Source organism: Pyrus communis, chromosome 15 (assembly GCF_041283825.1).
Source record: "Pyrus communis isolate YQ-2024b chromosome 15, ASM4128382v1, whole genome shotgun sequence".
NCBI classification, from domain to species: Eukaryota; Viridiplantae; Streptophyta; class Magnoliopsida; order Rosales; family Rosaceae; genus Pyrus; species Pyrus communis.
In genome coordinates, this window is record NC_142579.1 from 32,908,852 (window position 1) to 32,935,993 (window position 27,142).

Below are 27,142 nucleotides of genomic sequence, written 5' to 3' on the forward strand. Positions count from 1 at the left end.
ATTTATTCTAACACGCTAGCCTTTGCACTTTGAGAATACAATCTTTTTTGTTTTTCAAAAGAATAACACAATGCTTTAGTTAACTTAACTAAATCAATATTCGATACTTATTTTAACTTCTCTAATTAATTAGCTTATTTCTCCCAAAATACAGGATACCTGTACCTAGAGCTTAAATATTAGCCATGTGCCGATGTAGCAGGAAAACACATGTTAGGTACACACTAGTACACATAGGTATGGAAGGCCTACAAATAAACAAAATGGGAACAAACCCAACATATTTCGGTATCGATAATCCATGATTTAGCTACGTTTCACAATTTGCAGACGACAAGTTCACAAAAATTTCAAACTCCTGCATGACTCTATTTAAATTTGTATATGTGTGAAGAAAGAGGGTTACCGCTTTCCATTTTCCAAATCCCGTTGTACGTTAATTTGACAAGTTTAATGTTCGGCCGAATAGATGTAAGGTTCTATCTCAACGACACTTGCACAGGAATCAATCCATCTCAAGAGGTAGAGAAAGTCTGCCTAGCACGTCTCACACAAACTTCCAAAAATTCAGATTAAAATTCAATGCTAAATGCATATCATCATATCAGTGTATCATATCAACTGACTGGTTTATTTTATTACGGATACCTAACCTGGCATTTATGCATGCATGAGATGTTCAATCACGACGGTCCTAATTTGCACTGCAGGTCACGTCGATCCCAACCAAATTAATGAGAAATTTTTTATTGGAATCGAAACACGGATGGTACATTACGTATTTTTATATACGTGTTGAGAAATTATATTTTTTAAGTTATTAACTTTTTAACATACATATCACACCATTTATACATTAGTGTACCGTCCCGTGTTCCGATCACCGATCACGTCAATTTGAATGAATCAGGACGGTCTGTGCAAAACCTCCATGTCATATCATAAACCTATCTATTGGGTCCAATATTAAATATTTTTGTCTCCACGATATATCCAAATAAATTAATCATCCAACAAAGTAGTAATCTTATTACAAATATCTGGCGATTGTGATGAGATTTCTTTCACTTACATTCAAGGGTTTCAAACTCTAGAGACTATTAATTTATTCTTATTCATCACCTTACTCACCTTCACTATTAAACTAATCCTAATGACTTCCGTTAGTCTGTCGATCGGATTTAACCATCAAATTTTAAGCCAGTTAAGGGAGTACCTGTAAGCCATATAATCCATACTTCACATATATCAGAGAAGAAGAAGACTTAAGAAAGAGAGAGAGAGAGATAGAAAGAAATAGATGAATTGGAGAGAAAGTTATATTTCAATTGTCTTTATTTTCTTAACTTCTCAGCTGCTTTTATTACAAGATATTTATACTATCTAATGTAGCTTTCTTACTAAGCTTTCTTCTAACAACCTTATAACTGCAGCTCTAATCTGTTGACATTTGGCAACACCTTAGCCATTCACTTAATACTCCTAACATCCCCCCTCAAGCTCAGGAACAGAGAAACTGAGCCGGAGATTGTGACAATGCCGCTGAAACAATGGGGCAGCCAACCCTTTTGTTAAAATATCTGCAAACTGCTCACCAGAAGAAACAAAATGAACTTGCAGAAGTTGGTTAGCAACCCGTTCCCGCACAAAATGAATGTCAATCTCTATGTGTTTAGTGCGTTGATGTTGAACAGGATTCAAAGTTAAAGCGATAGCAGAAAGATTGTCACAGTACAAAGTGGGCTTAGGAGATATGGGAACCTGCAGAAAAAGTAATAACTGTGTAATCCAATCAAGCTCAGCAGCGGTAGAAGATAATGCCCGATACTCAGCTTCTGTAGAGGACCTAGAAACAGTTTGTTGTTTCTTTGAGGACCAAGAGATCGGATTCGAGCCCAGAAAAACAACCAAGCCAGTAGTAGATCTCCGATCATTCGGATCCCCTGCCCAATCTGCATCACTGAAAGCTTTAAGATCCAACTCACCCTTAACATATTGTATACCACAGCCCTGTGTTGCCCGAAGATATCGAAGTATCCGTTTTACTGCCAGAAAATGAGATTCCATGGGAACTTGCATGAATTGGCTCACTTGATGCACTGCAAAGGCAATATCAGGACGGGTGAAGGTGAGATACTGAAGAGCACCCACAAGACTTCGATACATAGCTGGATTATTATATGGCTTGCCATCATCCTTCAACAATCTATTGGAAGGTAAACAAGGAGTGGCACACGGCTTGGAAGACACCATAGCAGACTTAGTAAGAAGATCTGTGACATACTTATCTTGAGACAAAAATATCCCACCTGGTTGCTGCACAATCTGTATGCCCAGAAAATAATGCAAAGGTCCTAAATCCTTGATATCAAACTCATGGGCCAAAGCATGAATGACCTCATTAATAGAGACACTTGCACTACCTGTGATGATGATATCATCAACATACAGTAAAAGGATCACAACAGAACCACCAACAGATTTAACAAAGAGAGAAGAATCAGAATAAGTGGACTGAAACCCTAGTGAAGGTAGAAACTTAGTGAATCTGTCATTCCATGCCCTGGGTGCTTGCTTCAGTCCATATAAGGACTTATGAAGCTTACAGACATAATCAGCATGTTTAGAATCAAGAAAGCCAGGTGGCTGAGACATATATACCTCTTCTTGAAGAATGCCATGTAAAAATGCATTTTTCACATCCAATTGTCGTAAGGGCCAACAATAGTGTGCAGCCAAAGCAATAACTAATCTCACAGTGGTTGGTTTGACTACTGGACTGAATGTCTCCCCATAATCTATGCCTTCTTCTTGATTGAATCCCTTGGCAACTAATCTGGCCTTATATCTCCCTATAGAGCCATCTGCATTTTTCTTGATTTTGAACACCCATTTGCAACCCACTAAGTTTTTGTGAATAGGAAGGGGAACCAAGGACCAAGTACCTTGATTATGTAAAGCTGTAAGTTCTTCTTGCATTGCAGCATACCACACAGGAGACTTCGAGGCAGATTTATATGTAGCAGGTTCTACTTTGGTGAGGTCAGCCCCTCCATGTTCATGTACCACAGACAAGAAAGCAATTTTCTTAGAAATGCCACTCTTGGATCTGGTTTGCATGGGATGCAAATTGAATGTAGGAGCAGGTAGAACTACTTGAAGTTGGTGAGGCTGGAATTCAGGAACCACAGGAAGAGAGGAGGATACAGACTGATTTGTAGTGCCAGTAATGGGTGCAGCGTTGTTGAGATCACCATTGAGACTAACCGATGTAGCAGGAACTGGTGGCAGAGACAGACTAGAGGCATGTGACAAATTATGTGTAGAGAGAGAGTGGCTCCTAGTGTCCATGGAACTAGTGGAAGCAATCGGTGATGAACTAGACAGAATAGGACTAGGAGAAGAAGCATAAGGGACAACTAGCACATTAGCATTATTTGGCACCAAGATTGGATAAGACACATCTGAGAGAATGACTGAAGAGGAAACTGGTTTAACAGAAGACAAAAGAGTGGAATACGGAAATTCATATTCATCAAAAATCACATGCCTTGAAATATACACCCGTTTCTTAGAGACCTCAAAACAGATATACCCTTTAAACTTAGAAGCATACCCCAAGAAAATACACTTTGTAGTTCGAGGTTGTAATTTGGTATGGTTATAAGGTCTAAGCAATGGATAACAGGAGCAACCAAAGGTTCTAAGATGCTGAATATCTGGAATAGCATGAAAAAGTAGTTCAAAAGGAGATGTATGATTCAATGTAGATGATGGCATCCTATTAATAAGATAAACAGATGTTTGAACTGCATAGGACCAGAATAAAGATGGTAAGGAAGCTGTTTGTAACAGAGTGATAGAAGTCTCAATTATGTGCCTATGTTTGCGCTCGGCCAAGCCATTTTGCTCAGGTGTATGAGGACAAGACATATGATGAAGGATGCCTTTAGTCAAAAGAAAAGCTTGAAATGACTTCCCTATATACTCCCCTCCCCCATCAGTTTGTAATATTTTCACAGAGACATCAAATTGAGTGAAAACATATTGATAAAAGGAGACAAAAGTAGTGAAGACATCATTTTTATTGCTAAGGGGAAAAATCCAAGTATATCGGGTACACTCATCAATGAAAGTTACATAGTATTTAAACCCTTCAATGGACAAACACGGAGCTGGACCCCACACATCACTATGAACTATCTCAAAAGGTTTTACAGATTTAGACTGAGACACAGGAAAGGAAAGTTTGGTAAACTTTCCTTCTAAACAGGTAGAACACAACATGGGTGTTGAATCAGCACTACAAGACACATTGGACTTTCTTAACATCTGAAAAACTATAGGATTAGAGGGGTGACCTAGTCTGTTATGCCATATTCTTGAAGCAACCTGTTGTCCAAGGTAAGCAGCAACATATGCACGTTTGGAAGAAGGAAGAGATGGTGGTGAGATAATAGGATACAACCCATTACTGCACAGTCCTTTGTAGAGTATCCTCCCTGTGGTTTTGTCCTGAATCCAAAAACAAAATGCATCAAATATCAACCAACAATTATTATCCAAGCAGAGGCGATGAACTGACAACAGATTCTGTGTTAATTTGGGGACATATAAAACAGAATTTAATTTCAGAGAATGTAAGGGAGTTGGAAGAACTGTAGAGCCAATATGAGAAATGGCTAAACCTTCACCATTAGCAGCTTGTATAGTTTCATTGGATGGATAAGGAGTGGCAAGAGACAGATTCTGTAACTCGGTGGTCATATGGTTTGTTGCTCCCGAGTCAGTGAGCCATACTTGCTGAGATGGAGCAGAGGGCTGCGAAGAATGAGATGGAGGTCCAGAAGTGGTATGAGTATACATGGCATTCATTGGAGTAGTAGAATTCTTCTGAAAACAAAAAACAGCACTGTGATTAAGATTTCCACAGATTTGACACCCGGAATTAACCCTAACATTTCGAAAACGGCAAGTATCAGCAAAGTGATTATTTTTCCCACACAATTGACATCCTTGAGAAACAGGAGCATTTCGAAATCGACAAGTATCTGCAAGATGATTATGTTTGCCACATATTTGACAAGGCACCAACAAAGGAGCCCCAAACTGTTGTGGCGAACTAGACTGGTATGGAGAGTTTCCCAAGAGTCCAGATCCAGAATTGGAAAAGAAGGGCTTGTTATGACCAAATCTGTTGGTAGAATTAAACCTTTCCCGGCCTTTATTCTTGTTACTAAAACCTCGAGAACCATTAGACTGAAAATTAGAATGAGTAGGCTGAGAAGAAAAACCATCAGAGGTCTTTGAAGATTGTTGAGCAGTCAAAGCAGTAAGTATAGGGGCAGAATGCATACTTTCAATCATTACTTCTTCAGCAAGTAATTGAGAACGGAGATCTTTTAAAGAAATAACAGTATCACGACCCCGAATAACCGATCGAATGGTATTGAACTCAGAAGAAAGGCCATTTAAAGTGAGAATGACAATATCATCATCATCAAAGTATACCCCAGCAGCGGACAAATAATCCCGAGCTTCCTTAATTCGTTGAAGATACAAAGTAACAGAATCATTACCTTTCTTGATAGTTTGAAGCTCAGACTTCATTTGGAAAATACTAGTCCGAGTAACCGTGGAGAATTGTTCCTTCAATCTGACCCATAATTCCAAAGAACTGGTACTTCCAATCGCACAAGAAATTGCAGGAGGTGAAAGAGTTGCAGAGATGAGTTGCATCAACGCTTTGTCATGCATTTTCCAAATCTTATAGGCATCAGTCTCAACTCGAATAGCAGTAGAATCAGAAACCACTTCAGAATCCCCAGATAGCACATCAGAAAACCGAGAAGGACAAGGATGAGACCCATCGACAAACCCCATAATTCCATAACCTTCCAACAAAAGTTGCATCTGAAAATGCCAGGTCAAGTAATTAGTATCATCCAACTTCATCGTTACAGACGCAGAAACAGAAGAGATGAGAGAGGTAATGGGCGATTGCAAGATTTGCAACTGAGAGATGGTCACCATTGTGGAAAAGTTGACAGAGAACAAACGTCGAACACTTGGCGTGCAGAAAGACAACCACAAATGAAGAACCCTAATTTTAGCAGAAAAAGCCCCAAACCAAAAATCAAGAAACAAAGAATACAGAATACCCAAATTTGAACAGAAGCGGAAGCAAATACAGAATACCCAGATCGATGAATCAAAAAACTTTATGCTTTTTCTGGCGAAGATACCATGTAAGCCATATAATCCATACTTCACATATATCAGAGAAGAAGAAGACTTAAGAAAGAGAGAGAGAGAGATAGAAAGAAATAGATGAATTGGAGAGAAAGTTATATTTCAATTGTCTTTATTTTCTTAACTTCTCAGCTGCTTTTATTACAAGATATTTATACTATCTAATGTAGCTTTCTTACTAAGCTTTCTTCTAACAACCTTATAACTGCAGCTCTAATCTGTTGACATTTGGCAACACCTTAGCCATTCACTTAATACTCCTAACAGTACCTAGGGTTAGTTGTTTATTTTTTTTCTTTCTAATTTTACATGTGTGTAACTGTGTATATTATCATATTACCAATCAGAATAAACGACAACTTTATTTATAATACACGTCTTTAAGTTCAAAGTTTCTGAATTAGTTAAAAGCTTTCAAATATGGAAGCTCGATGCGCATATATTCAAATTGGAATTGGAATATCTGGTTGTAAATGTAACCAGACATACAACCCGAAAAACATGTCTCTAGAACAAAATGCAAGCGTTGAAATCAGTCGACAGTGGTCCAATTTCAAACATTAATTCAATCCCAAAAACATGTGATGTCTCTCTGTGACCAGTGTCGGCTTATCAATATATATTTCTCAATCCAACTATTTAAGTAATTAACTTGGATTTCTCCAACAATATATTATGTTACTCCCATAATAATTTAATCAACTAAAGATCTTGAATTATTCCTTGTACAAGCGGCTCTTCAATAGTTCAAATTTATAGGACGACTATGATAGTTGGATCGATGTCTAATAAATTGACTATGGTTTTATATGGTCCCTTTACTGGGTTTTTCTTAGGGTTTTCCGTTCTGCTCATGCATTGAGAGAGATTTTTCAGTATACCTAGAACATAGAGTGGTATATCACATGTCACTATACAAGTAATGAAATACTTGTAAAAATTAACAACTTAGAATTTAAAACTTGAACATGTGATACACCAACTGTGTTCTAGGCACGATAAAAATTTTCTTCTTAATGACCTATTATTATTAATTATATTCGTCGATGACTTTAATTAACAATCATTTTATGTGGAGGAGACGTACTTTTCTTCTGGTGTATAAATCTCCATTTCAGTACGCCCTTCCTTCTAATAAGTTTATATGTGTACCTATAACATTTGCTAAGTGCTATATTTTATTTACGTGTTATAATATGAATAAGCATATATTTAATATGTTTCACATTTAATTTATATTAATAAAAATTAAATACATGTGTTATAATTTAAATAAAATTACAACATTACGTGATAATATTCTAAATACGATGGAAAATTAGTCGTTAATACGCTTTGTTTAAATAATCTCAAAAGTAGTAAGTTCTGAGAGAAAACAAATAATTATTTCATTCTTAGCTATTTATCATTCTCAGTTAGTGGTGAAATAATATTGAATATATAATAATCGACAGCACGTACGTACAAAAGTACAACCTGCTCCTGATCCCCGTAATTTGTTAATGGCATCATGCCATTGACTTACACTTTAAGAGGAAGTTAAAAGTTAATTATGTTTTAATAATTAATTCTAGATGATTAGGTAATTTGACAGCAGCCCAGAATTCAAGCATTTTTTTATGACTACAGCATGTAGAAACTTAGCATATCCCATTGCAACCGAATGGTGTAAATAATAGTATGGCCGTGCGAATATAGTTCCAAAAGATTGTCTCTGATCTCTAAAGTAACATCATAGTAGTGTGATCCAGATTGGCTTATACTTTGTTTCATGAATAATTAAGTGGTAAAGCATCTGATCATGAACATAAATTAGATTGAGTGGTTAAAAAAATTATATTGGAGGGAAATTACTCCTGCTTAAGATGACATCTATATGTTAGACGACCACTAGTATTAAAAGTTTAATTCGTCAAAAGACAAGTCATGTATATTAAGCTTACATGTTCTTTCTCGCGTTAGTCCGTGCTATGCATGAGAAGGGAAGAGAGAAACATTTAGTTGTTGCCTCATTTTTCACTTTGCAAACCAACAAAAATATAAAAAACGAGAATCAAACTCAAAATCTCCAAAATCGTAATATGTAATACCATGTTAGATAACCACTAGCTAAGATTTGTTATGCTTATAATGGAATTGTAGAACAATGAAGCTAGGAAATTGAAGACTATGATTTTGTTCCTTTTAACTAAAAAAATAATAACACGCTTTAATATTAAGTCATGAAATCTAATTAGCAATAAGCACACTGATCAGCAAACTGCCGTGAAAAGTCATCGTTAACGAATGCCGTCCCATTCCCGCGCGCATGGCAACTTCGACAAACGTCGTCCCGGGATGTTTCTTTGATGGTTAAAGCACAGACATGCATCGTGATGCGACGGTGCCCACGTGGAAATTGTTTTCCACGTCATATTCTGGTGGGATCCGCCAGATGTGGACGTCCACGTGGAGCGGTCGTGACTTGAGCAGGCAGCCAGAAGCTAGAGACATTACTGACACGTCGGTAGGCGTTGTGAAATGGTGACTTCCATCTTCGCCTGTCGCCGTCGCATTTACTCTGCTTTGTCGCCGGTGACATGTGGGCTTGCTGCCCACTTCGTCTTGGTAGCTCAACATGTGACACAGCCTAATTCACCGATGCGAGAGTTCATTGAAATTCTTTTAAGATGTCATTAGCATATTGTTACTTGAATAGCAAAAATATCAACACAAATTAATTTTAAATATTTTTACTACTCCATTGATTAAAACCTTATTCATTTTTAATTTTTAATCAAGGTCCTTGGGTATTAATAACATCATTAATTATTTCAATAATAAAATATTTTTACCTAAAAATATTCATTTAGTGTTAAAAATGTTACAATTAGTATATTTATATTTATGGCTAAATTTTTTATCATATATTTTTATTTTTAGTTTGTACCGATTTTTAATTTGCAGACCTTTTTTAATTTGTACCAATTTTCTTTCAATAATTTGTACCCATATATTAATTTCTTTTTGTGCCCATATTTTTTAAAGTTTTATTTGTATTTGCGCCCATGTGTTTACTGTCACGTGACATTGTATAATTAATCAATGATAGAAAAATTACATATGGTATATTTATGTTTTATGGCTAAACTTTGTGTCATATATTTATATTTTTAGTTTGTACCCACTTTTAGTTTGCAATCTTTTTTAAATTTGTAGTATTTTATTTTTAGTTTTAATTTGTACCCATGTATTAATTTCTTTTTGTGCCCATATTTTTTAAAATTTCATTTGACACACCCCGATCGAGATCAGGGCATGTTGGTCGTCACGTGGAAGTGACGTAACCATGTGCACAGTGTGGAAGCTAATAAAATAATAGTGGAAATAGTAATACGAATAAATAAAAACTGATTTTACATAAAGAAATAACAAGTGCGACGCTGAGTTCAAAGCATAAGCCTAAAGCAGTCCAAATGAAAATGACGCGACAACAGTACACCCGAAGGTGGCCCTACGCTGGTGATCATCTGTCAAAAATGCCGGGAAAGTCCTCTGGGGAAAACCACCAAACCTGCTAGTCAACTAGAACCTGGAGGGGCGCAAAACAAAAGCGTGAGTGGGCAAAAACAAAGCTTTTCGAAAACCATTTAATAAATATGTTCTAACCCCTCGCCGTAAAACCTGTATACTTCCCAGAAAATAGATATACGTATATATATAAACCATGCTCAAGAATATGCCATGCCAAAACCTCAAAATGAAGTGCAAGTGCTCAGGTATAAATCATATCAATATCATATAATTTGGCAGCCGGAGTCACCTAACGTGACCTGTACGGCTGCATCTAGAGCTCAAATCTCAATCTCACTAACTGGACCTGCACACGAGTCGGAACCACCTAAAGTGATCTGTACGACAGGCCTGGGTGTAATATATATATATATATATATATATATATATATATATATATATATACGCTCAAGTGCTACGATCACGTGAAGGCTGGGCGAATAATCGCGGGTCACCTACGAGTCGAAACCACCTAGAGTGGTCTGTACGATAGGACTGTGCACCTAACTTGGATCCAAGCTAAGCGTGTGGTGCGGGAGGTGAACATCACGTGAAGGACTGTGCCCAACTCTGGGCGGGAGCACTAACACCGGGGGTGCAGGTTATGAGCTCTCTAAGCATCTCAAATCACTACTGAATGTAAACATGAATAACACTTACCTGGCACTTACCTGTGCGTCCACAACACCAAATATGCATATATATATATATATATATATATATAACAACTAATAATGCAACTAACGATGCATAAACAAAGGTAATATAATGCATGACATATAACGAATAAACATTTCAATCAATTTCTGGGAAAATATATGTATATAGTTATATACGGAAAACCAAAAGCCCACTCACTGGTATGTGGAAGGGTCGTAGCCCCCCTGCCTCGAGTGACCACGCTCGTCCTCGGGATAGGTATCAACTATATGCGAAACAACTACAAAAACGTTAATTTTAATACACATAACCAACCTTTAGAAATAACTTCTCATACAATGCTCAAATGGGGTGTATGAATACACCAACGTGATCTACTCAACCTCAGGAACATCCCCATATTTTTAAAATAATTTTTCACCATCGCACGCACCCCCACGCGCCGGCCACGCGCAGGCACGTGCCTGGCACGCTAACGGCGTCAATTGACGCCGTTATGAATATTCCGTTATTCCTAACAGATTCCGTCAACGGCGTCAGGAATATTCCGTTGTCTTCTCCGGCGCCGGAAAACTGGGAATTTTTCAAATCGTCCTATCTTCTTCGTTTTTCAACCAAATTTCACAAAATTGGTACCAAAATGAAGCTTACAACGAGAGGAACACAATCATACCACTTTCAAGGGCTAAAATCCACGAAATCTCACCTGCAAAATCACCCCAACTCCGGCCAACCTCGAAACTCGTGATCCCGACGTCCAAAACCTTCAAACGAACCACCACGAGCCTCCTAGGGACCTCACCAAGCTTCCTACAAACTCGAAATTCCCTAAAACGTGAGAAATCACATGTGCATGAACAGTACCAAAATCGGGCATCGTGAGTTCGACGTGAAAACGAAGGTATTCTTACCTGAAATGGGTATGGTTGGACTCCTACAAGCCTCACGAGCCTGAATATGTGCTTAGTTTCTTCGATCTGTGAAGGTTTGATGGGTGTGTGGGTGTGTCCGTACGTTTCAAAGGAAATGGGAAGGGAATGGGGACTCGGGACAAGCACAGGGAAGGGAGAAAACAGTGAGGGAAATGTGTGGTCCACCATTAGCCAACAACCAACCAAAAATAGCCACAAAACATAAAGAAATCGAACTAGGGGCAAAATCGTCTTTTCACGCGTACGTTTTTTTTTTTTTAAATTTCTCGGGATGGGCTGTCACACATTTGTACTCATATTTTTTTAATCTTTTATTTGTACCCTAATTTATTTATAATGTACCCATTATTCTTTATTAATGTACCACTTTGTTATATGTGAAATGTACCAATTTTTTTAACACTATGGATACATTCTTTTACCATTTATTATTTCTTATTGTTACATAGTTTTTATCCATTTATTCAATTAAAATGTTTGAATTTTTTTTATTGTAGCCGTTTCTAATAGTATTATAATGAGGGATTTTAAATTTATAGGATTATAAATCTCATAAAATATCAAACAATTAATGTCAAAACTATAAAAATATAAATAGTAATAGTAATATAATGAGGTGTGAAAAGTCAGGGGACTTTGATCAAGCTTTGAATACCATTAAGGTTTTAGTCAAGGGACTTTGAATACCATTAGGTCAGTTGATCATAACTGCGTTTTTTGTTTTCATCAAGTTCAAATTGTCTTTTCTTGTAAACTAGTGTAATTTTTAACATTATGTTATGTACAAATATCATCTTGTCAAAATATACCAAGCACATGACATATAGTATTGAAACACTTCTACATTGTAATTATATATTTACTATATATCTATAGAAAATTAACATAAAACTTAAACCCTGCACCCTAACTAACAATGTAAGGAGAGAGATATAGTTATACGATATACCAAATGATAAAGTAAAGTTATTCTCTTCAACTTAAGACGTTATTGTAGAAGTAATCCAAATTCATTAAACCGTGTTATGTGCTTAAACTTTTTAACTTGACAATACTTTAGTTTGGAAAACCGACGTCATTGTAGCATTCTAGTTATAACCTGATTAGGTAAGTAGACGTGAAGTTTCCATTTACCAAATTGTTGATGAATCACACCATGCAGTGGGGACGTCCCATCCCCTCACTCCAATCAACCAGATCATACGAACGAAAAGTCACCCAGGAGATGCATAGAGTCTATACATATATCCAGCTGCATCCGTCATGTCCATAATAGCCCCATCTGATCTGATTAATCAGCCAAAAGGGAATGCCTATGCTTTGTAGCCCCATATGATTTTGTTGGCTTTCTCCAAATGCAAACCTTCAATTCGTTGACTAACCAAATAACGTATAATGCATAGTAGTTGGTAAGTAGTACTTGGCAAAGCAGGTTGTCTGACTCTGATCCCACGAAAAGATCTGTTTCTTTAATTTGTTGCATGAAAAAAATGAGATACAACATAGAAAGGCAAAGGTGTATGGGTTGTGAAATGGGATTGATACATCATGGATGCATATGAGAATTGAGAAGATTGGACTAAACCTAAATAGTGTAATTAACTGAGTGTATTAATACGTTTCACTATCGTATCTGTATCATTCTTTATTTTATTTTTTACGTCATGAATGATGTAAACAATAGAATATATATATATCCAGTCGTGCTTAATTCTCACTCTCGAGTAAATAGAGCAAACCTGTGAATGATCTTGGTCAATTAATTGATATTTAAAACAAGATTTGAAAAGAGGATTCAGGAAATCTTCATCATAAGTTCATAACCCCAAAAAGATGGGACATTTAACAAACGCAATGCATACTGTACGCAGAGAAGGCCGACTGTGAGGAGCTCACAAAGAAAATCTGCTTTTCATAATTTATGTATGAGTAAACGACACTTCTTGTCCCCCATAATCAGTTGCTTTTTGAACTGGAATTTCATTAACACAACCTTAAGCCAATTTATTATTATATCCTTATAAATAATATCTTTAATTTCCTTGGACAAAGACTTAAACTTTATCCCACCCAAGTTATTAGTTATTAGGGGTGAATTTGGTTCGGTTCAGTTCGGTTTTAAAATAAATGTTTTAAGTTCAAGACTTCCAAACTTAAATATAAACATTAAAATCCAAGTCTTCCACACTTAAAATAAACATTCAAAGTTCAAGTCCTTCACATTTAACACACTTAAAATTAACATTCCAAGTTTAAGTTTTCCAAACTAAAAATAAACATTATTCAAGTCTTCCACACTTAAAATAAACATTCAAAGTTGAGAATTCCACACTTAAAATAAACATCCCAAATTCCAAACTGCAAATTGATACTCTAAAATTAAAATAAACATTCCAACTCCAATCATGATTTCAAATAAATATTCAAAGTTCTATGTCTTGCACACTTCTTCAAGCCCTTAAGCTCAACACTTCACACCTAACCATTTCAAGTTTGAATGAAAATTTGCTTGCTACAGCTTAGGCGGTCTAGGGGGTATCATAGCACATTTTAAATTTGTACTTGCCACTTACATACAAATAAAAAGAGAAAGAACATCTAATTAAAACATTATTTTAAAATAATCTAACAAACTCAAATAATTTATACAATAAATAAGAATCTATTTCTCAACTTCTTCACAAAACTCAATTTCCTCAATAGTTGGCTTATATGTAATGCAACGTGGATTAGAGCCGACCCTGAGGGTGTGCACAAGGTGCCACCGCATAGGGCCCCCAAATTTTCATTACATGTATACAGATGCATATAAAATAGATTAGATGCCAAAGACAATCTCATATGTCGTTCTAGCGCTAGCGGCTTAGCTCTTCTACCATATAGCCCATGTGTTGGGTTTGAATCCTTGGGATATTGTTTTGCTATTTTAAGCTTTTGCAAATTTGTAAACTTAAAAAGGAGATAAAAAAAATGCATCCAACATGTATCGAACTCAGGACAAGGTAAGGAAAAAAAACCTGGCCAATCAAACAACTTATTTTTGTTGCAGTAATTTGTAATATTTTAGTTTTATAAATGAAAAAATTGAAAAAAAAAAAATATATATATATATATATATATAACATTAAAAAAAATGAAGAGTCTCCATCTAAATTTTGGACAGGACCCCTAAATACTCAGGGCTGGCCCTGACGTGGATAGACCTATGCCAGTTTTAAAACATATCAAAGCTTCTACTATTTTTGGACTTAAAAATTACAATGTGGATCAATCATCTGTCCACTTGTGCTATAAGAGGATTATGAAATAATGGTTGGTATGGAAATATCTAAAATAAAAAACATATAATAAAAGGATAGTACTACAAATTTTTCTACAATTAAGCTACTATAAAAAAAAACATATAATAAGAGGATTGAACTAGGCGGCTACGCCTTTGACTGCACAATGGGCACAGCTATTTCAGAAAGGATATTATCACAAACTTTCCTACCAAAATCGCTTCAGAAAAGTACCCTAGAACTCAAACGAAAAAGGGTTAATTAAGATATATGAGCTAGAGTGCATCCCCAACTAAAACTCCCATTTCTCTTATCACTTCAATAAAAATTGAATGGAAGAACCTCGACAGTGGACTGTGTCACAGTGAATAAGCAAGATTGCCATGTGAGATTCTGAGAGTGAGACGGCGCGGGGGAAAAAACGAAGAAGAAAAACGAAGGCTGGCTGAAGCAAAACGAAAAAGGATTACAGGGTAAAAACGACATCGTATTGATTAGGAGGTAAAAAAGACGTCATATTTTTTATGATTTCGGTTTGGTTCGATTTTTTAATTTCAGTCCCTTTTTTGGGTTTCGGTTCGGCTTTCAGTTTTTTTTTTTTATTCTTTGGTTTTTAATTTTTTGAACCCACCCTACAAGTTACATGTTGGGAAGAAATTAAACGTGGGCCCAAAGATCATATACATGTATATGTGTGTGTGTGTATGTATTTAAGCAGGCATCTCCCAAACCGTAAACGATTCATAAAAAAACACAACACTTTTGTTCCTGACATCCAATCCTTTCCCATCTCTTCTCTCAGAGTTGATCTGCCAAGGCTGCCACATCTGCAGACTCATAAGATTTACTCCAAATGACTACTTCATCTTTGGCAGTCTCTCTTCTTCTTCTTCTTTTGTGCCTCCTCCTTTCACAGGCTCAAGGTACATATATAATTATATATACGTGCAAAATATGTTCACTTATATACGTCTAGTTATTGTATGAAATTTCGGTTTCTCAAATTTACTTATTTTTGTTTCTTTTCCTTGAAGGGATTCGTCTGGAGAAGGGATTCAGCTCAGTTAGACAGCAGAACAAAAATATCCAAGTGAGTACTTCTGTTCTTCGTTCTGGGGAATACCCCGCTCCACTGTAGCAAAAACAGGATAGGTTATCCCGTTATTGATAATATATGTGGATGATATATACATATGCAAAACATGGTACAAGTGATATAACCTATCGCCTTTTTGCTGCAGTACAAGAGAACCCCTTATGAAGCTCCTCCTTTATACGTTTCCAGTTTCTCATTCTTATAGTCAACGTTTTTCTTACATTAATTCCATAATTTTACTGCTAAATGCAGGAAGAGGAAAATGCTTCAATGAAAAGAAGTAATATTGCAGCAGCTGGTCTTGCAGGAGAGCCTAGTAATATTGTATCATCAGGTACCTTGAAGAAAACAGTTTTTAGAGAATCCAAGAAGTCGTCACACCACCAGTTACCAAATATTCATGAAGATTATTGCGGACCTAGGCATCACAGACCCAAGCACCATTAGCATTACTTAGTTACTTTTTCTAGAGCCACCTAGCTAGATCGTCAAGGCGCTCTTCTTTATCCATTTTTCTGCTATTAATAAAATGACCGTAGTCGGATAACAATTTCGTTTTTAGTATTGAGTTTTCAGAAGAATGAAACCCCTATAATTACCATGTATTCTGCAACCACTGTTGTCCACAAAAACTAATCCAATAATTGACTTTGTACTAGTAATGAATTTTACTGTAATCATATGACCATTTTCTTTTAAGTCAATGCAGTAAATTAAAGTTTCTGTGAAAACCAATAGACCTACCCAAATTAATCAAGTGGTTTTCATTTGTATTGTTGCAGGAAGAACTAGAAAACTAATCTCTGTGACTTCCCCCTCTAGTGCTACTACCACTTCAAAGGTTGGTTCCTAATTAATCAAAATAACTATACTATATTAATAATATCTAAGGGTTAGATGTGAAAACTTCCTATATGTCATCCATGTACAGAATGAGAAGAAAGGAAGGAAAAATAGAGCTGACTCCCAACCGAAAGGCGAAAATGTTAATAGCCATGGTGGAGAAGATGGGAATGGCAAAGCAAAATCACCAGTTGTTTCTAAGCAGCAGGAGGCTGCTGCAGCTCACCAACACTATCCAGATCTCGCAGACATGACGGAAATGGACTATTCTCCGGCGAAGAAAAAACCTCCAATACACAACTGAACAACTGATCAGTTTCTAGTAGTGAAGATAAACAAGGAAATTAAAACCCATAATCTACTAGTGGAAAAGTGTTAGACAAAATAAAAGAGGAAATATTAGATTGAGAAGTTGGACAGCATTACAGAAAATGCTGCAGAATTTAGGGCTAGCTATCGGAATTGATGATTTTGTGTACATAGTACTATGATATTCTATTGGGAATTTGTTATTGTTTTAGTTTTGAACTCTATGATTTGGATGATTGAGGCCTGGTTTGGTAGGTGATTCTGAAAAAAGCTGGTATCAAAAAAAACTGGGAGCTGTTTTTGTGTTTGGTAAACATTCAGCTTCAGCTTTTTTTCACAGTTTTGGATGAAAAAAACCCAAAAACAAGAAACTGCAAAACCCAGCTTTGAAAAACTGGTTTTTTTTTTCACATTTGTTTTACATAAAAGTTTACCAAACACTATAATACTGTTTTTTTTCTTTCAAAAGCACTTTTACAAAAAAGTTTACCAAACACTCTGCTGCTTTATTTCACAGCTGCTTATTCTCACAGCACAGCAGAAGCAGATTTTTTTCAAAGCACAACAATACCAAACCAGCCCAGAGTACTCATGAGAAAAGCACTTTTGGGGTGCTCACTTGGAATATTATTTATAACCCTAATGTAACATTAAAGTATAAAAATAATTGACCATTGTTTTTATTGAAAGTTAGGAGTTTTTTTTTTTTTTTTTTTTTTTTTTTGTACGAGAAAAAAGGAAAAATGTGTTCTTCTTATTATGATATCAATTAATTGATGCTATCACGTAATAATGTACCTTCTTGATTATAACATCAACAAACTGATAAGAACACGTAACAAAGATTGTCACAGAAAATAGCAAGGGCAATAAATAATGAATGGGATTTTCTACAAGTAGCTCGAAATTTAATTAGTGTGTCCAAAAAGTAGGTGTTTGGACAAGTATGTGACTATCAAGACGTAAGAATACTCTTTTGTTTCTTTGTCAGGCAATGGGACACACCAATGATTATGGGCTCAGCCCAGCACGTTTGAGATATTGAATGTCAATATGTGGGCTCACATGTTTCTTTTTGGGTCAATATATGTTGGGCCATTGTAGTCCACACAGCCAAGATTACAAGGGCAACTTTCACGGCATCGAATGTGGGCTCACATGTTTCTTGTTGGGTCAACATCTGTTGGGCCACTGTAACCCTCACATCAAGATTGCAAGAGAAACTTTCATGGAATCGAACACCATGGTGACAGTGTATTCGTAAGGGTGGGCAAATGGGTACAGGAACCGTGGGTAGGGGCGGATAATTCATGTTCGTTACCATCATCATTAGGCCTCGATCTCTCCTGACTTACTCTCTGGAAATCAGTCTCTCTCTCTCTGACGAACTTAAAGGGACGGACGAAGTCAAACAACTCGAAACTACGTCTCCTCCGTCTGACTTAGACCCATATCTGCAGCGCACGACGTTTCCTTCGTCCTCTTCAGTTTTAAGGTATTACGTTTTGGGGATTTAGGATTGAAAATTAAATTAAGGTTTCTAGATTTAGGGATTTTGTTAGGTTCTTGAACCTTGACCTCTGTAATGTTTCAATTTCAAATCTTTTATTGAATTGAATTTGAATCAACTGGGTTTGAAACTTCTGTTGAATTAAATTGAATTTGAGCAGGAGAAGAGGCAGATCTAAGTTGAGCAACGTCGAATCTCATTGTGGGTGGCTAATTGGAACTGGATTTGGTGGGTTTGGATCTAATGGTGAGGTGGCATGGGTGGAGACAGCATTGAGTGGCGGTGTTATTGAGTTGCAAAAGAATACGAAGGAGGGGTGTGGCCATGGATGGATAACTTAATCTCAATTGAATTTTTTTTTCTGGTTTTGTTTGTGTTTAATTACTTGTTTATGATAGTTATTGATAGATATTGACATGCCCATTTGATTGTTATTGTCATTGCTGGTTTGATTGTATCAAATTCAAATCGATTGAATTGTATCCCAGAAAAGAAAGGGAAAAAAAAAAAAAAAGGCAAAGGAACCGTGGACCAAACCCGAATAGGCCCGTTTCAATCGGCCGGTTAGGTCCGGTTTCTGTATTAGAAAATGTTGCCCCCGGCCCGGCCCGTTTCTCTTAAGCCTGAGTCCGGTCCGGTCCTTTCAAAATTGGGCCTGATCCGGCCCGCGCCCACCCCTATGTATTCGTGTCTATAAATTTTTTTTTCTCTACTATTACAGTTGCGACATCAAACTCTAACGTGAAAAACTACCGGACATTGTAAATCATGTATGAAATAGTGTTAGAAAGACTGCATTATGGACCGACTCTCTAATGCAAGTGGGTCTCATATGCAATATTGGCGCCCGCCTCTCTTAGGAGAGGTGGTCAGCAATGTGATCCAGTTTGGAATGGGAATCTGAATTTGATAGAGTGAAATTACCGGGTGAGGGGGTGAAAGCGAAGAGAAGAAGAAAGTACTACAAAAGAAGCAGCCAAGAAGACCCAAAAAAGGCTCAAAGAACATAGTTTATACAATGCAGGCGTACAAGTCAAAGGCTCAAGCCTAATAGTTGACACTACTACAAACTCTAGATATAGTGTTAATACAAGCACTGCGATGCAATTATTAGTTACTAATACATGCATACCAATTCTAATATTCTACGGTAGAGGGCATTTTTCTTTGAGGTAATGGATCGAATGAGCACTTGCATTCTCTTTGCATTTTTTCCCTCATTCTCCCACAGGGCGTTGCTCTCGATTCCCATAGGCCAGCGCCAAAACTGGACAGGATTTATAACCATCTTCTCTAATGCAACAGCGTTCTTCATCAAGTACCTGACATGATTAATGCAACATCAATGACCATGATACCCTGCCATTTCTACTACTTGAGGTTCTTGTTCAGTAATTCTGATTCAAATCCAAATGCCAAAATGAAAAACTTTGTCATGTCCATGCAACTTGAAGATAAATTAAGTTACATATGGAAGACAAAGGAAATTAAAAAATCTGACAACTTTTTGGATCAAATGTACTGGAAGAAGATATTCATATCATCGTGTTTATGTGCTGTTTTAGTGGATCCATTGTTCTTCTAAGTTCCCATCATCTTGAGAATGGGAACGCAGAAGAATAATGGATACACTAAAACAGAACGCAAAGGCGATGTTATGAATATCTCTGTCCAGTACTTTTGATTCAAAGATTGTTAGCTTTTTGAATTACTTTGTCTTCCATATACAACTTAATTCATCTTCAGGTTGCATGGCATGACGAAGTTTTCCATTCTGGCCTTAAAATTTACTCATTCTCCCATAGGAACTTGATCGATTGCCGTAGACAAACACTAAAATCGAACAAGATTTATAACAATCTTCTCCAGTACAATGGCGTTCTTCATCAAGTACTTGACTTGCTTAACGCAACATTTGTGACCATTATACACTGGTATTTCTACTAGCTTGAGGTTCTGACGGGGCCACTGGGAAGATTTCTCTATTTTTGCTATCTCCACATTGGATCTGATAACCAACTGCACCAAGGAAAACAGTTTAACAAAACTCAAAACCATTGGTAAAAGAATACTTACCAAGGAAAACAGTTCAACAAAACTCAAAACTATTGGTGAAAGGATCGAGAGAATATACAAATGCACGTGCATACATACAAATATCAAGTTTTACATTCTAATGTGTCGATAACAAATGCATACATACCCCAAAACAAGTTTATACAAAGTAAGGAGCTGCCTTCAAGAAAGAAGCTAATCGAGCTGTAGTCGGCATCAACTACTAATTCCAAATGCTTCAGATTTGATAGCATGGGAAATTTATAATTCTGATGGTAAACATGAAAGCAAACAAAACAATACAACAACGAGACAAGAAAACTGGCGCATCATAATGGCATGAGATCAGGCGAAGGCACCCCTTATCAATTCAGCAAGAACGCCAAACTTATAAAAGGATACCTCAACCAGCGATGGCATATTCTTGAAATGAAAATCTGCCAGCCATCCACGATGACTAAAGGAAACAATGTTGGCATAAAATCTCAATCTTTTTTATATTTCAATGCGATCTAGGGACCAACAACTCTCACTGAATCTTGGGCAAAACTCAGGGATAATCGTTCAAGAACTGGACAGTTGTACAATAAAAACGAGGAGATTTGAGGCCCTTGAAACCAAAATTGTTTCTAGTTTTTGGGGAAATGTACCGTTATTACCTTAGTGTCAAAAAAATCGCCTTAGGCGCTGAGCGGTGAGGTGCCGTCCTGATTGGGTGCCAAACAGTGGACAGAAGAGGGGAGTTGTTAGGCGCCCGCCTAAGCGCTCCTAGGCGGTGTTAGGCGGTGGTGCTTGGCCGTTCTCCTCGTCGCCTTCCACATCCGGTCGTATCGAATCACCGCAGATTCGTCCATGAAATCTGACGAGGGAGTGAAAGAGAGAGAGGGAGATAGTGCAGAGAGGAATGGAGGGAGGGAGAAATATTTGATCGGACGCAGACAGGGAGATCGAAGTGAGAGTGTGCTACTATGAGATTTGAGAGAGAAGTAGGGGTGGGGTGCGGCTAATGATCTGCTAGGGTTGATAGGTTTTTTTATTTTTTTAATTTAATTTAATTTTGTTTTATTTTTTAAATCCTAGCATACGGGTACCCAAGTGTGCGAGAAGAGAATTTTTTATTTTTTTTTAGAGAGAGAACGTGGGAATGGAAAGTTTTTATTTTTATTTTTTAAATTAAAGATATGTTAGAATTTCATTCCAGAACAAGTTTCAAGGATCTTGAAGAAATCACAAGTTCGATTCAAGATCAAATGTGCACCATCCTTAAATCAAATTCCGCTCTAGATGAAAGGAGTAAATTCAAATGCTTCTTCTTTTTTGCTTCAAAGGCTCTTTTTTTTTTTCCAGTCGATTTCCTCCTTATTACGCTTGAAAGTTTTTTCTTTTTTCCAGTCTCCTTCTTAGTGGTATATATAGGGGTTTATTTGTAGGGTTTTGAAAGGGAAGAAGGCAACAAAAAGGAAACAAACAGAGCAAACTGGGAGGCAAAAAGCCAATTAGTTGTTTAATAGCAGTAGAACAAATCTTATTGCTTTTTTGGATTCCACATTCCATCACTTGTCGGTTACCTTTGAAGAAGGAGCGGCAGCATCAATCAAGATGGAAGGGATGAAATAGGGGATGAAATGACCATCTTATTCTCACATGTGACACTCACATGCATGATACTAACGGATGAATGATGGAAGTTTCAATTTTGGGCATAAATCCTAATAGACTTTGACCACAAAGGTTTAAATCTAAATTTTTTTACCACAAGACTACCTTCTAAAGACCTTATAATCACGGGAACCATTTATCCGATTAGGCCTAATCTTTTATATTTGAAAAGATATGATAAGCACACATATTGCTTTAGCTAAAATAACAAGAGATGCGTGAGGGTGGATCAAACAAAACCATATCTTGTTTCGGCATGAATAAATCGAACAAAGTTTTAGGTGTGCTGGCTAGTGAGAGTGGATCAAAGTCAAAAGGGTCATGGATGCTGCCATCGACAAGAAAAAAAAAGAGGGGGAAATTCTGATTAAAATCCACAGGCATTTGATATTCATAAGTGCCTTATATTACATTTGTTGTCTTTTGTCTAGTAATTCTGATTAAAATCCACAGGCTAGACTGGAAAACTCTGTCATGGCCATGCAATCTGAAGATAAATTAAGTTGCATATGGAAGACAAAGGAAATTCAAAAACCTGACGAGTCTTTAGATCAAAACTACTGGAAGAAGATATTCATAGTATCGTGTTTGTGTGCTCTTTTAGTGGATCCATTATTCTTCTAGGTTCCCATTATCCTTGAGAATAGAAACGTAGAAGAATAATGGGTACACTAAAAGAGCAAACAATCACGATACCATGAATAACTTCTCCAACAGTTTTGATCCAAAGAATTGCCCGGTTTTTGAATTTTCTTTGTCTTCCATATGCAACTTTATTTATTAAGTGGGCATGGCAGAATTTTCCATTCTGGCCTTTGTAGGTTTATAACAATTTCTACAATGCAACAGCACTCTTCATCAAGAACGTAACGTGCTTAACACACCATTTGTGACCATGAAACCCTGCTATTTCTGCTATTTCTACTAGCTTGAGGTTCTGATGGGCCACTTGGAAGCTTTCTCTATTTTTGCCATCTCCACATTGGATCCGAAACCCAACTGCAGCAAGGAAAACAGTTTACCAAAACTCAAAACATTTAACTTTTGTTCTCAATGCATACATACAAAATATCAAGTTTTACTTTGTAATGTATCGATAACAGATGCATACATACCCCAAAACAAGTTTATGCAAGTGAGGAGCTGCCTTCATGAAAGAAGCTAAGCGAGCAAGGGATAAACTGTAGTAGGCATCAACTAATAATTCCAAAGGGGAAATTTATATGGTAAACCTGAAAGCCAACTTAGGAACAATACAACCAGAAAAGATAACTGGCACATCATTGGCATGAAAGTCAGCGGAAGGCACCCCTTATCAATTCAGCAAGAACGCCAAACTTATAAATTGATACCTCAACCAGCAACAACACATTCTTGAAATGAAAATCTGCCAGCCATCCACGATGACTAAACGAAACAATGTTCGCATAAAAAATCTCAATCTATTTGAATTCACCACAATATTTTTTGTCTCAAGATATTTCAATGCCATCGAGGGACCAACAACTCTTAAACTAACTAAATTTTTGACAAAACTCAGCAATAATCGTTCAAGAAATGGACAGTTGGACAATAAAAACTCAACCGCTTCTCTGGTCAAACCAACATGATGAAAACGAAGATATTTGAGGGCCTTGAAACCAAAATTGTTTCCGCAAGGGCGTCTACAGATCTAATAGTAGTTTAGCAGAAACGCATAGTTGTTACCTTTGTGTTCTAAAATCGGCCCAGGCGCTGAGCGGTGAGATGCCGTCCCGATTGGATGCCAGAACAGAAGCGGGGAGTTGTTAGGCGTGGGGGTGGGAGCGGCTAATGTCTTGCTTTGGTTGATGGGGTTTCTGTTTTATAGTACAAGATTTTGACATTTTCTTTTTGGAATTATATCAGGCCCAACTTCATCTTTCTTAAATAAAGGATGTAAGGCCCAATAATAACATAAAATTTATGATCTTAAACTAACACCCTTAAAGGTGTGTTTGTTTGACCTTCTTAGGTGGGGCTGAACAAGACCAGACTAATTTATAGTTGGTCTGCACAAGGATTAGGTTTAATGAGATTAGATTGGACTCGCTTGGATTATACACTTCGCTTGGAGTTCTTAGCCAAGAATCCCAAATTTATGATCTTAAACTAACAATAATGTCGTCGCACATCGCTCCCTCCTTGCCCTGCTCCCTCATCCTCGTCCTCCTCACCCTCATCTTTGCGTCCTTCTCGCCCTCATTTGCTCCTCTTGTCTGGTAAACTTCGAATCTTCGATTTGTTATACAGATCGTGATATTACTGAGCTTTATTTGATTTAGATATTTTGGGTTTAAGAAATTTTCGATAATAGACCTCTGCATTTGAACAAATTAGGGTTTTGATTTTTAGGGTCAAATTGAGATTATAATTTGGGTGGCCCAAATTCTAACCTCAATTTGAACCTAAAAATCAAATTGCACTTGATATTTTCTGTTCAAGGGCAGTTGTTTCTGTTCAATAACAGAAAATATGAACGTGAAGAACAGCAACAACTGCAGCAGCGACAAGGAGAAGGAGCTCCTCCACCTTATTCTCAAGCGACCTCTCAGGAACCCTCCACCCAAACCGCCCCTCCTCCTTCCCCGTTCGATCCCAGTCGAAGTAACCCTCTCTCTCTCTCTCTCTCTCTCTCTCTCTCTCTGGTTCTTTTGAACTAATGTCTTTAAGATGCCTTTTTTATGTATCTGAATTTTTTCCATCTGTTTTTATTTATTTATTTATGGAATCTGGGTTTATTGAAAGGTGTTGAATTTCAGAATCTAAGTTGAGTTTTTGCAGGTTGTATAATGCGATTTAGTTAAGGTTTACGTGTTAGGGTTTGTCAATCTGTTAAATTTTATGTCGGGCAAGTTCTTGTTATATTTGAAATATCGGGTCAGTGATTGCGATTTCTTGTGTAACTACATCTGTGTTAAAACCACGGAATACAATTCATAAATACACCATATCTTCTGGAAACTCAGTCCAAATTCGGACCCAAAACTCAAATTGTTCGGCAAGAAATGCATCCGTCTCGAATCTCAGTGTGTTTGTAGTCATCTCAACTGGATTCGATCTCCCCGAAATGTAAAATTACTACCTTCAACTCCCCTTAGACCTTATCTATAATATTGTGGCCGAAAGTTGAGGTCTAAAGGAAGCTGCAAGTATGTGTGTGCTTTTGTGGTACAGATCCCATTATAGGTTGCGGAGAAGAGGAGCATAAACGGAAGTGGCATCAGTGCTCAGAACCCAAGGGAAAACAAGTAACAGACGACTCAAAACCCTCAAGTCTAGAAGTAAAGGTATAATTCCTTAACCCATAGATCAATTTTCGACATGGATCTATTGAATGTAGTCCTTGGATGTGTGAAAGTCTGCGTTGCATCTCTGTGAATATGACTTCTGTGATATGATTTTTGTGACATGCATCCATAAATCTGATTAATTTGCCTCAATATGCTTATGTGCTTGTTCTTCTATGTATGCATGTTGTCCGTATTATGAATGCATCTGTGATGAATGTCTGGATCAGAACTTAGCTTAAGTACTAGTCTCCTCTGTGCTACTTGGATCCCCCCAAACTTGTATATAATTATATTTTGAATGAAAATGTGAGAGAGTGTGAGTGAAGGTTTCCATTAGCATAGAGGTCTTCTCAGCATCCCCATTGTAAGTAGTTCTGAACTCTGCCTGTGCTTGTCTCTACATTCCTTGGAAATCTGATGAATGTGTTGAGGTGAATGTATGAATGTTGCTGAATGCATGATTCAGTCGATTTTGCGCGCTTAGTGGATATTTAGGTCGAATCAACTCGTTTGATATTGAGCCTTAATTCAGTTGTCAATTGTCTCCTTTCGTTTCATTGTTTAAAGTGTTTCAGTAGTCGAACATCAATGAACATCTGAATATGTGATTGATTTAGTTCGTTGAATCATAGTGTTTGTGCTTTCATTGTGAAGGAGTTGGGACCTATCGCCGGCTGGTAATAAGACTCATGTAATTGTCATGGGAATAAGGCCTGACTGGAATTTCTAATGAGGAGAATTGACGTTATTGTATTGTTAATGTTTATTGAAATTGTATTATCACTTCTTGTTAATGTTTATTGCCATTCTGTGATTGATGTATTTATATAAATTTTTGAATCCACGACATATTTCTGGTTTCTCACTCTATCACTTTTGAAGTTTTGGCTGTGCAGTTGATCGTGCACTTTATTAAATATCCTGGAGGAAAGTTAGTGAATGATGTTTGACAGAGTCAGTCAATGGCGAAGACTGACTTGTGCAATGAAATGAAATGACGAAGTAATTGCTCCTCTCTTTCTTTTGCATATTGTTAATAGAGACTACAATCTCACCCATTTTACCTTAGCTGGCTTAGCGTCATCCTAAATACGTCACTATTACAATTTACAAAGTTGATTTCAATAAAGACTAACAAGTGGGGACATTTTCGAGTGAGTAATGCTTTTCGACCCACTACTAATTTTCACGTGCAGATGCAGGCACCACTAGCTCTTGCCATTGCACAACAAGTTGAATGTCAAATCCACAACCTCGTATCATGATGAGCAACCGATACTACTAGTAAATTCTTTGTCAAAAGCATAGATTACAAGCTTCAGAAAATTGTCACGGTATGGATTGAAATTGGCTTATACATACAAGAGCAATTCCATGTAATTATTTCACAATTGAGAAAAAATTAAACTTGTCCGGCATGAATTTTCGTTCTACTTTATACAAATTCAAGTATAAACCAACACGTAACATCTTGAATCCTGTCAATTGTTGGAAGAACACTTTGTTATATTGATGTTTGGAACAATGCTACTCTTGAATCATGTTTCTTTCGTTGGCAAGAAAATTTGGTTTTTGTATTTTTGTTGAGTCTCACTTTGATCCAATATTATTAATTTTAATAATATCTTTAATAAAAAAAGCAATTAAAATAGAACATTAATGTACTCCTAGTCTAAGCAAAC

At 36.8% G+C, this 27,142-nt stretch overlaps 2 protein-coding genes and 1 long non-coding RNA gene across 5 annotated transcripts; 2 read left to right on the plus strand and 1 right to left on the minus strand.

Moving 5' to 3' along the window:
- The first annotated feature begins 15,391 nt into the window (after positions 1 to 15,391).
- Positions 15,392 to 17,136, plus strand: LOC137711370 (uncharacterized). Its single transcript, XM_068450607.2, has 5 exons — positions 15,392 to 15,600; positions 15,712 to 15,767; positions 16,026 to 16,107; positions 16,556 to 16,614; positions 16,705 to 17,136. Exons 1-5 carry the CDS (start codon positions 15,531 to 15,533, stop codon positions 16,918 to 16,920), a joined length of 483 nt encoding a protein of 160 aa, XP_068306708.2. The 5' UTR covers positions 15,392 to 15,530; the 3' UTR covers positions 16,921 to 17,136.
- Positions 17,137 to 19,428: 2,292 nt separating this feature from the next.
- LOC137710714 (uncharacterized) lies at positions 19,429 to 24,048 on the minus strand. Its single transcript, XM_088685037.1, has 6 exons — positions 24,044 to 24,048; positions 23,467 to 23,813; positions 23,044 to 23,148; positions 20,842 to 20,984; positions 20,293 to 20,454; positions 19,429 to 19,777 (listed from the first exon to the last, which is right to left on the minus strand). The coding sequence occupies exons 1-6, from the start codon at positions 24,046 to 24,048 to the stop codon at positions 19,553 to 19,555; spliced, it is 987 nt and encodes a 328-aa protein (XP_088541163.1). The 3' UTR covers positions 19,429 to 19,552.
- A 122-nt stretch (positions 24,049 to 24,170) lies between these two features.
- LOC137711223 (uncharacterized) lies at positions 24,171 to 26,920 on the plus strand. 3 transcript variants are annotated; one of them, XR_015957019.1, is made up of 5 exons: positions 24,171 to 24,389; positions 24,638 to 24,774; positions 25,345 to 25,457; positions 26,115 to 26,462; positions 26,657 to 26,920. It is a non-coding gene; the product is annotated as an uncharacterized LOC137711223 (long non-coding RNA). The 3 variants fall into 3 exon arrangements; XR_015957017.1 differs by lacking the exon at positions 24,171 to 24,389 and having other exon boundaries at positions 24,396 to 24,774; XR_015957018.1 differs by lacking the exon at positions 24,171 to 24,389 and having other exon boundaries at positions 24,399 to 24,774; positions 26,343 to 26,462.
- Positions 26,921 to 27,142: the final 222 nt, after the last annotated feature.